This window comes from Sebastes fasciatus, chromosome 6, assembly GCF_043250625.1.
Source record: "Sebastes fasciatus isolate fSebFas1 chromosome 6, fSebFas1.pri, whole genome shotgun sequence".
Classification (NCBI taxonomy): Eukaryota; Metazoa; Chordata; class Actinopteri; order Perciformes; family Sebastidae; genus Sebastes; species Sebastes fasciatus.
The window spans coordinates 32,368,861-32,380,202 of record NC_133800.1 but is presented as its reverse complement, the minus strand read 5'-3'; the positions used below and the strand labels follow the sequence as shown (position 1 = coordinate 32,380,202).

The 11,342-nt window shown below is 38.8% G+C and overlaps 1 protein-coding gene across 2 annotated transcripts in view; it reads right to left on the bottom strand.

Annotated features, from left to right (window-relative positions):
• Nucleotides 1–443: 443 nt before the first annotated feature.
• The window catches only part of prnpb (prion protein b), a 201,354-nt gene continuing 190,455 nt past the window's right edge, over nt 444–11,342 (bottom strand). Inside the window, exons 2-3 of one of the 2 annotated variants that reach the window (XM_074639354.1) lie at nt 9,075–9,141; nt 444–5,376 (exon numbers count right to left, since the gene is read on the bottom strand). In XM_074639354.1, the coding sequence (XP_074495455.1) occupies nt 4,158–5,369 (1,212 nt within the window). In that variant the 5' untranslated portion in view covers nt 5,370–5,376; nt 9,075–9,141 and the 3' untranslated portion in view covers nt 444–4,157. The remainder of the gene's footprint in view (nt 5,377–9,074; nt 9,142–11,342) is intronic. The other variant, XM_074639352.1, reaches the window with a different exon arrangement.

The window sequence follows — 11,342 nt, the reverse complement described above, 5'->3', positions numbered from 1 at the left end:
CCTTAGTTTACGAGAAAAAAAAGTTGTATCATGAGAATAGTCATAATATTATGAGAATAAAGTCATAAGTTTACGAGAAAAAAAGTTGTAATGTTATGAGAATAAAGTCCTTAGTTTACGAGAAAAAAAGTTGTAATATTATGAGAATAAAGTCCTTAGTTTACGAGAAAAAAAGTTGTAATATTATGAGAATAAAGTCCTTAGTTTACGAGAAAAAAAGTTGTAATATTATGAGAATAAAGTCCTTAGTTTACGAGAAAAAAAGTTGTATCATGAGAATAAAGTCATAATATTATGAGAATAAAGTCAGAAGTTGACTAAATCTGATTATATCATCAAAAGCTTTTCATGTGATGCTCGTTTTCAGTAAAAACGTCTCCTAAACTCCAACCAGATCCAATTCTAAAAGTCATAAAACAAATATCCACAAATGCACACTAGTATAAAGTTAATAAGTTTATTTGACAAGACAAGCAGAAAGTGCGAGTCGACCCTCAGTATTCAGTAGAAGCTCCACATTAAATGTGATAACTCACAGTAAAAGGGTATACATGTCTTTTAAAGGCGGTATACATTCACATATACATTCATACATTCAAAGCCAGACATAAAGATAACAGGATACGTACAACAACACATTAAAGGTACTCTGTGGGGGTTTTCATCAGATGGTTCAACAGTCAAACAATAAAAAGTGATTGTTTTAATTGTAGTTTAGTGATCGCTGCTGAGCTGTGAACTGGCACTCTGCAGTGGTGGAATGTAACTAAGTACATTTACTCAAATTTGAGCTACTTGTACTGAAGTGTTTTAATTTTATGCTACTTTATATACTTATATTTCACCACATCTCAGAGGCAAATATTGTACTTTTTACTCCACTACTTTTCAGATTACAATTTTCATCCCTTTTTCTGATAAACTGAAGGATTAAATGTTCCTTTTATGGGTTAAGAAAATTACTTTTTAAAGGTACAGTGTGTAACATTTGGCAGCATCGAGCGTTTGGTCCGATCTGGGCTACTGTAGAAAAATGGCGGCCGGCTCCATGAAGAGGACCCGCTCCCTATGTAGATATAAACGGCTCAATAAGGTAACGAAAACACATCAACTCTTATTATCAGGTGATTATACACTTAAGAAAACTTACTTATTAATATTATATTCCATTGCTGCCAATTGATCCACCTAAATGTTACACACGGGTCCTTTAAGCTAAATAAACACTTTCAACATATGATGATCTTATTAAATATGATGCATTGCTGTAGATTTAACTAAAACAGTATATAAAGGAGTTAAAATAAGCATAACCTTTAAGTAAAATTCAACATACACTTTAATGTATCAGTAGTACTAATCCAAAAACATCATATATACTCGTAAAACTTGATTGAAAGGGACCATTTTTACTTTTGATACTTTAAGTACATTTTGCTGATAATACTTGCATACTTTTACTTAAGTGCTGCATGCAGGACTTATTCTTGTAGTGGAGGAGTGTGGTAATAGTACTTTTACTCCACCACTGGCAGGAGACGGACGCAGGAGTAATAAATAGAGAAATCAAGATCTAAAGGGCGTTATTGAAATCTGAAGGGGGGATTTTATTCCTTTTATATCAGATGACGTTTTTATTGAACTAGTAAGTCACAGCTCACAACAGCTTATTTAGATATATTGTAGGTAGTTACAGATGATCCTACATGTAACTCGGTCTCCAATGATGACAATGTCAAATTAATTATGAGCTCGGAAACGTGTTCCAACATGTGTTAGTCATGGAAATAGGTTGTACAGAAATTTTGAATTTGTTTGTTTTCAATTATTAAAACTTCAGAGCACCGTTTTTAAAGGTCCCATATTATGCTCATTTTCAGGTTCATACTTGTATATTGTGTTTCTACTAGAACATGTTTACATGCTGTAATGTTAAAAAAAAAACTTTATTTTCCTCATACTGTCAGCCTGAATATGTCTGTATTTACTCTCCGTCTGAAACGCTCCGTTTTAGCGCAATTTGACGGAATTGCAACAGAATTGCGTTGCTAGGCAACAGCTTGGGTCCAACTTTACTTCCTGTCAGCTGATGACATTCACCCAAACTGCAACCAGGAATAAGCTGGGACACATTTAAAATGTTTACGTTTAAAAATGTGTCAAGGGTCTAAATATTGTATATTCGTGACATCACGAATGGGCAGAAATCTTGACGGCTTGTTTCAAATGCAGAGTTTCTGAATACGGGCTGTGTGTATTTCCCTGTGGATTGAGTGTTTCGATACTTTCACAGTATTTATATAGGACTTAAGCCTGCTTTATAATAAAAAAAACATGAAAATCTCACTTTTTTATAATATGGGACCTTTAAGTAGATTTTTTTAGCTTCCATGATTAGAAAAATGATTGTATAAATCTTATGTCGTACTGGACATACGTATCTTGATAATATGCAGGCATAGCGACCATACACTCAGCTGATAATACAAGATGACATTCAGTAGGATTTGGAGATGAATTGGACTCAGGTTTTGTACATCAGATGAAGCGATCATAAGCTCCCCAGAGACAGAAGAGTGAGGCACAACAGGGGATAGAACTGGGACAGAGAGGAAGGAGGCCAGTTTCTAAAAAATATCTGAAAATATAGAACACACTGTACGAAGCGAGGGCAGCAATTCACATGGAAAAAGGTTAAGACGACATACATAGATATTCAGAAAAAGCGCACTTTGTTTTGTATTGATTCCAAAGTCATTTAAGGAGTGTTATGATAACAGCATGCATACGTCTGTGTATTTAGAGAGTCGGTTTATCCAAATGAAATAAGTACCGACAGATATAATAATCAGTCTTTTTGGTTTGAGTTTCTGTATTTCAATGGACCCTTTATATGATGAAAGTCCATTTAAGCTCTGAAGAAATGAGTAGATATGATCCATTACAGATACTCAGTCATGCTCATAGTTAGGGCTGGACAATATATTGATAAGTAAGTACGTAAACTAAGTAAAACGTAACAACTACAAAATTCATGCCACAAACGTCAATAAAAAACGTGACATTCGTCAAACGTCACTAACCTAACTTAGAAAACAAAACACCGGTCAACAACGGTCTCGATCAAGTCCCGTGTTGGATGCGTTTACATTGCAGTCAGAACAGGATACATGCCATACGAATGACATGCGGAAATCAAGAAAGGCGTATTTATCGTTCGCTAAACACCTTGCGCATTATCGTGGTATTTATACGCCTTTTTTGTGTGAACGGGCTGAGATATCGTAATATAGCGTAAGTTTCTTTTCCTGCTTTTAAAGGCTTCATAACAGTGAAGTGATGTAATTTACCAGCCTGTTCTAGCTGTTCATTATATCCACATTACTGATGATTAATCATAGTCAATAGTCAACCCTACGATATAGTTGCAATGTTGTGATATTTGATTTTCTCTATATCGCCCAGCCCTAACATTTCTCAGACTAAACAGTGATATATGTAATAGTAGACTGATAGATATTTGATAAGTGAAAGTCCAGTATTAATTGATAGCTCACTGTTTTCCAACTCTTTGAACTGTCCAACATCAACGTCCCTGGAGTTAACAATAATCATATCACATTTAGAAAGCCCATGTCCATTATTATCAGTTACGCAGATCGTCACCATGACGGACTCTGGACCAGCCCCACAACTAACCCTCTCAGATGCTGAGACAAAAAACCAACAAAGACGCAGTTTCCTTGAATTAAACAGATTAAAAACAAATCTGAAAAACGCATCACAAAGACAGAAAGATGAGTCAGTGGTAGCGCCACTCGTTATTTATATGGTTAGAGAGCGTGTAGTGGTTTTGATCACTCGTTGCATGTTCAATTACATCTAAATGGACATTAATGGGCCTGATTCTCCACCATCAAAAGCTTGGAGTATTAGAGTACTGTTAATGGCCCCTTTTCTCTTTCAGAAGAGACGCCGTGCCAGCTGTGTGGCGCCAACCAAGCACATGCATGAGGATGTAATGCCTCGATATTAAGAAAAAATTAAAAGTAGAAATCCACAAACAATAAAGAAAGTCCTAAAAAGGTAAGAGGTTCCTCCCTAATCATTTCCCACCCCTCAACATAAAACATTCTCCATCACTGCTTATGAAGGAATCAGTGCAGCAGCGTTAGCATCAGTGTAGTACTGGTGACCACAGCTAATAGACCTCGCAAGCCCATCTCCAGTCGCTGCACCCCATCGCTCAGTCTCTTCAAGTACTTGTCAGAGTAGTCCATGTACATCTCCAAGCATCTCCTGGCCTTCATCTGCTCAATCAGAGCCGGGTAGCCGATCTCCGTAATGCTGACCGTGTCATCGTCTTCAGCACTGCTGCCAACCTGTGAAGCTGGAGGCGCTGGATTGGCTGCGGGCTGATTTAGAGGGCGTGTTGCAGGTGCAGCGGTCGAGGAGTTGTCTGCTGCAGTGCTGTTGGTCTCCGTTGTGATGCTGCCTGTGCCGGTGTCTCGAGCTGAGGTGACTACAGCAGTTGTAATGGCTGGTTTGTTGTTTGGCTTTGGATCCTCCGCAGGCAGAAGGTCGGTTTTCTTCATGCAGATGTCCATGTATCCATCAAAGGTTGTGGGGGGTTTGCTGTACCTGTAGTCTCTGCTGTAGTCGTTGTTATCAGTGGACTGGGTGCCATATCTCCTGTGCATGTAGTGGTTGTAGTAATGCTCCTCCTGGGGGTTGTGGAAGCTGAAGGGAGGACGGGGGAACCTTCCCAGACCGTAGCCCAGGGCCATCCCCACCATAGCCCCTCCAGCTGCTGCCATCACCGCGCTGCGTCCAAACCCTCTGGATCTATCGTTGGGATACATGCCCATCTGCTGAACTGAGTTGGAAAAGGGAGAGCCGCGGCCAGCACCGTGGCCCCCGTATCCAAAGCTGCTCCCATATTGAGGGCTCAGGACTTTGTTGTTTGGGTTCTGGTTCATGTATCCACCTCCGTAACCGCCCTGACCGCCGTAACCACCATGACCACCATAACCGCCCTGACCACCGTAACCACCTTGACTGCCATAACCTCCTCCGTATGGGGATCCCCGTGCTGGATAGCCCGGCTGCTGGGGGTAACCAGCTGGATTGCCGGGTCTGCCTGCCTGATTGGGTTGTACAGGCTGTTGGGGGTATCCACTCTGAGAGCCGGAGCCCTTATTGTTTTTGTTGCCTGCGTTACTTTTGGTGTTGGTGCTGCCTCGGTTGGACGTGTGGGTCTTCTTTGCGCCCAAGCCTTTCCCAAAGCTGCCGCCTCCTCTCTTGGCCAGTGAGAAATGAGTGTGAAACAAAAGAAGTGACAGACACACCACAGATAGGGAATGCTTCATCTTCGCCCTGTAGGGAGAGGAAAGCAAAATTAAGAAAGGGAGAAAAATATAAAGCCCCCCTCAAGTCTATTTTGCCATTTCTATGATATTTCATATTTATTTGAGTCATTTCCTGACGAAGTTGACTACATTTTTTGAGAAATAAATTCATTTTGTGCTCAAAGTAAAAAAAAAAAGAAGGTTGTTGCTAAAGCAGGAATATGATGTATGACTATAATAGAAGCTGCAAGTCATACATCATCCTCCAAGATAACGCAGGCGCAGTTTGTCTTTCTAGTTAGTTAGCTAGTTAGGTGTAGTTAAGTAGCCCAACTTGTTGCATTAGCTAACTGAGGGTTTTCATTTTATTTTTTAGTTTCCTCCACCTTAATTTAGTGTGTTTATTTTCACAACGGCATCTGTATGTGTGGTGAACGGGTGAAATCTACGCAGTGGATTACACAAAATCCCACCGTCAGAATTAACACAACTCACTGACTGTCTCTCTCGATCGCTCTCTTCTTTACCGTCTCCTGCTGGAGATCAATTAAGTTGACGCCGTTTTGAAGGTTTGCCGGCCTCTAACAGGTCCGGATGACGGGGAGCGCACAACTTTCAGCTCAAAAGAGAAAACAAGATGTGTGACCGGCGTACAGCCAGACGGCCGCCTCGCCAGGAGGAGACGGTGAAGAAGAGAGCGAGTGAGAGAGAATCGGTGTGTTGCGCTAATTCTTGTCTCATTTGTGGTCTGATAAACAGTAAATTCATCTAAACTGGGTTGAAAAATTATGCAACCTGGTTGCCGTGGTAATGAATTACATCTAACCACATCCCCATGCTCTGTTTGAGGAAGAACGTTAACCAAAAAACAGGAAGTAACACCTGCTGGGGGACGGCTTTAAACAGTCGTGTCTCATTTAATGAGAACTCTCTGTCTCTGGAAGCAGGAAAATGCTTGAGCTGTTCCTCACTGTGACTTTGACGTACGAGAAAACATGAACCTAACACGAGTTTTATTGAGCTACTGGGAACAACCCAACTATTTTGGCTATTGTTTTAGCCATGACTTCTGTTGACTTGCTCGACTATCTCAAGCTAGTAGAAGCAATATACCACTTAATACAGTTCACTTTATTTTAGGTACAGTCTCAGCATGTTTTTGCACCGTGCAGCTTTGCTCACCTGGTTCCCCACATGGCTTCACCACAGAGCTGTGGATCCAAAAGTAGGTTGTGAACGGTGAACAGTGAACTGCAATCTTTATGTTACTGCAGGAGACCAAACAGTGCTCTTTCCAATCAGCTCTAACTAACACAGTTGCTAAACATAAAAGATGTTTTACTACATGAAATAAAGTAGTCGTGAACTCACGCGCATCGCTTTTCATCTCATTTGCGCTGTCATTTGCCATTTTCACAATCACCTTTGTCTCTTTGGCTTCCAGAGAGACATTTGGAAGCTTGTTGTTAGCTAACGTGAGTTTCTCTGTGACCTGCCAGCCCAGAGTGCAACGTGGGGCATAATGTAACCTTAAGAAGTAATTCAGAGATATGTACCTTAGTTTTATTTATAATATCACATACATGCATGCATCCTCTTGGGGTCCATAGAAATATTCAAAAGGGCCGTATCCAGCCCGGGGGCTGCTAGTTGAATAGGCCTGGTTTATACTATATTATTACACGGCTGTGTTGAATACTCAATTCTGCGGTCTGTAATTTCTGTATAGCAGACCGTTGCTATGTATAGCAGGGCGTTGCTATGGGCGCAGCTCTGATGTCGAACTCTGGCGGACCGTTTTTGTGTCAAAATATTGATTTCTTCAGTAAGTAGCCCCTTCAGAGCTCCGCGTCGGGGTGCAGCATCGCCCTGTCGGGGATTCTTTCACAACAATGACCGGCTCACTGTCCATTATCCCTTACTTAACTATCACTCCAATATTCCTGGATGTAGAGGGCTATTGTCGGCAATGTTGCAAAAATGAGCAAGACTGATTTATAGTCCTACTAGATGTTTTTGGAAAGAGAGATAAATGGTTGCTCTGTGTATTCTGTGTATGAGAAAATTTGTGACCCAGCAGCCGTGTTGAGATCAGTTGAGGAAATACCAAGCACCGCCCACCAGCCGGAGCAAACGTTCTCATTTTACAGCTAAACAGTACACTACAAGATGTTTCTGAAAACATCTGAGGAGAGAAATAGGCATTACAATAACAGAATATTGATTCATATTTGACCATTTGATCTGAGTTTGCAAGTGATTGACAGCTGCCGCCGTTGAATGAACAGCCAATAGGAACACTTTCTCTCTCTGAAATGACCTGTGATTGGCCAAAGTCTCCCGTCATGGGCTAGATTGTTTAAAAGTCTGAAAACAGAGCCATGAGGAGGTGCAGAAGTCTAGTTTTCTCTCAAAGAACACTTGAATTACAATATGCTGAAAGGTTATTACGGCATTTTTTAGCCCAATGATGCCAAAAACTTTCTGCCTACTGCAGCTTTAAGTTTATGAATGACTCTTGCTGTGTTTGCTGGTGGTAGCAAAGTAAACTAAAGGTGTTTCCATAGCAACGCAAGCACCACTATGGCTAATAGTCTGTAAGTTGATGTGTGTGTAAACTCACTCTGATAAAACAGCATAAACACACGTCTCTCTCTCTTCTTATCAGCTCTTTGCACGTTTAGCTCTCTCACACAACATACAAATATGGCTGATGGCATTTGACTGGAACACTGTGTTCTAGTGACCCAAACAGCACGACAGCTGCTGCACTGATCAGATAGGATATTAATCTTATATAGATAAGGATCTCGTCGTTATGAGATGCTAAGTAACATTAACAGGCTAATTTTTGGTGCACACAACTCACAATTACGAGATGAGGTCAGCATTTGTCTTTTTGCTTTGCTAAATCCAATGATAAATTGATTATTTGATAAAATGCTTGATATTTTCAGGTGTAATTTCATTCATTCATTAATTCTCACTGTGCAATATCAATTTTCACTTGTGCAATTTTGTTAATAGTCTGTTTATTGTCAATACTGTATATACTGCTCCTATTTTTATACTTCCTTCGCACGTTACACTTTGTTTAGCTCTTTTTTTTTTACTGTATTAGCTGATGCATCTTGTTTTTTTGCATTATCCCCTTTGCTGACTAATAAAGGAATATCTTATCTTATCTTATCTTATCTTATCTCGTAATTATGAGATGCTAAGCAACATTAATATGCTAACTTTGGTATGCACACGACTCACAATTACGAGATAAAGTCAGCATTTGTCTTTTTACTTTGCTAAATCCAATGATAAATCCAACTATTTGCTATTTAACGTTAATTTCAGCTTTAATTGGTGCAATTTTACCATATAAAAATGACTGAAAATAAAGACTTATTGCCTCTCTCTGAAGGCAAGTGTAAAACAGGTGTGGCAGTCACAGGACATAATAACAAGCCCTCCAGGTTTCATGATGAGGATGGTGATGCTCATTGATGCAACAATAAACAATATGCTCCATCAAAAGAATGCATGGATTATATATAAATACATACTGTATATATACAGTCAATGCATGATACTGACCTTGTGCTAACACTCACTTTAATGTGACCTGCACGACGCTTATTCCCTTTATTCCCTTTATTATAACATGCTACCTACATCTATATATAGCATTAAATAGAGAGGGTGCGGTTCCTTTAACCAGAGGAGCAGTCTTACCTCGAGAGATGACTCTTTTAGCTGTTTTTTTTCGTGTTATTGAGCCTCAGAGTGGTAAACAATGTTGATGTTAGCTGCTTTCAGGCGTCTCTAGTTTGGAACCTGTATAATTCCAGATGACGTAACGACGGATGTGGGTCGCATAGGAACAGAGGATGAGGGGGCGGGGCTTCCTCTGGACACATTACCCAGCATCCTCTCATCCATGTGATAATGATGATGATGATGATGATGATGATGATGATGATGACTTCATTCGGAAAATCACCACCACATGTAAAGATAAGATAAGATAAGATAAGATATTCCTTTATTAGTCCCTCAGTGGGGAAATGTGAAGCGTACAGCAGCAAAGGGGATATAAAGTGCAAAAAACAAGATGCATCAGCTAACACAGTAAAAAAAAGAGCTAAACAAAGTGAAACAAAATATGAACCATTTAAATAGAAGGAAGTATAAAAATAGGACAATATCAGGTTATTGTCAGTTTTTTGGTGTGTAAGTGGTCTACTGGGAGCAGTGCTGTTTGTGGAGTCTGACAGCTGCAGGAATGAAGAGAATAGAAATGAATAAATAATAATAAATGAATAGATAGATAGATAGTAACTTTATTGATCCCGAGGGAAATTCAAGTTTCCAGCATCACAGTTCCATGGTGCAAAACATGTTAGTAAAAAGGCAGTAAAAAAGTTAGTAGTGCAAAGTACAAAAAAATATACCAGATATAAAAATACAAGGAGATGAAGAAAACTGTTAAAAGTGAATATAGTGCAGGGTAACAGCTGTGATACAGGACTATTAAAAAAGTGAATATAGTGCAGAAGAGACTGTTAAAAGTGAGTATAGTGCAGAAGAGACTGTTAAAGGTGCACTGTGTGCATTATTATCTGTCCTGCAGACCGTCTTCCTTTGTACCCCCCCTCCCTAGAGAGCAGTTGTACAGTTTGATGGATAGTGTGCAGCTACAGGTGTAGGCGAGATGTAATAAATGGAACCGGAGGTGGATATTAGTACATTTATTCAAGTAGTGTACTTAATTAAATATGAAGTACTTGACTTGACCGTTTAATCCATATATCCTATAGAGGGTGAGTTGCTGTAAAGTGGGACACTGCCTAATGATGGACACCTAAAAGCTCCAGTAGGTGTAGGTCTTCCTCAAACAAAAAAAAGTCAATAAAACTATTGATATTTAATGTCTTTCTAATATCCCTAAATGCTTCAAAACTATTATAGTCTTTATTCATTGAGGGAAAAAAATTAGAGATTTCGAGAATAAAGTCATAAATTTACGAGAAAAAAAGTTGTAATATTATAAGAATAAAGTCATAAGTTTACGAGAAAAAAAGTTGTATCATGAGAATAAAGTCATAAGTTTACGAGAAAAAAAGTCGTAATATTATAAGAATAAAGTCATAAGTTTACGAGAAAAAAAGTTGTATCATGAGAATAAAGTCGTAATATTATGAGAATAAAGTCATAAATTTGCGAGAAAAAAAGTTGTAAAATTATGAGAATAAAGTCACAAGTTTACGAGAAAAAAAGTCGTAATATGAGAATAAAATCATAAGTTTACGAGAAAACAAGTCGTAATGAGAATAAAGTCATAGGTTTACGAGAAAAAAGTGGTAATATTATGAGATTAAAGTCAGAAGTTTACATACAGTGTCTAAATCATACTGGTCATATGTGTCTAAGTTTAAAGTAAGACGGGTAGTTTGCAGAGTTAAAAACCCCTGTCAACTTCCTGTTTTCAGTTTAATTTGATGTTTTGACATATTTACACCAGCTATACACCAGCTCCTGGTGTTTGTAATATTTTTTATATGTTGTAACCTAGATGACAAAAACTCAAATTCTTGCATTATGGTATATTGGATATTTTACTTAACATTGACTCTCAGAAAAAAGGAACATCACAAACCAAAGGTTTTAAGAGTCTCATTAGAGAAAGTGCCCTTTTCATTAATTTTGAATGTAAACTGTAAAAGGAGACCCACTGACATGATGCAGCCTACAGTATACCTTCCAGACACTTTCTATTAAACTCAAAAGCTCTCAGTTGCTCATTAGCAGCATGATGTTTTTGTCGTAAAAGCTGAGTGCAAATCATTTTAATGGAGGAAGCTTAGCTCTGAGAGGTTGTTAGGAGCAGAACAGAGAGCTTAGTGCACTAAAGCATTATCGAATACAATTGACACCACCTGCTGGTCATTGAAAGTCCTACATTAAAAACTAATAACTAACTAATTCTGTGAACCAATAACC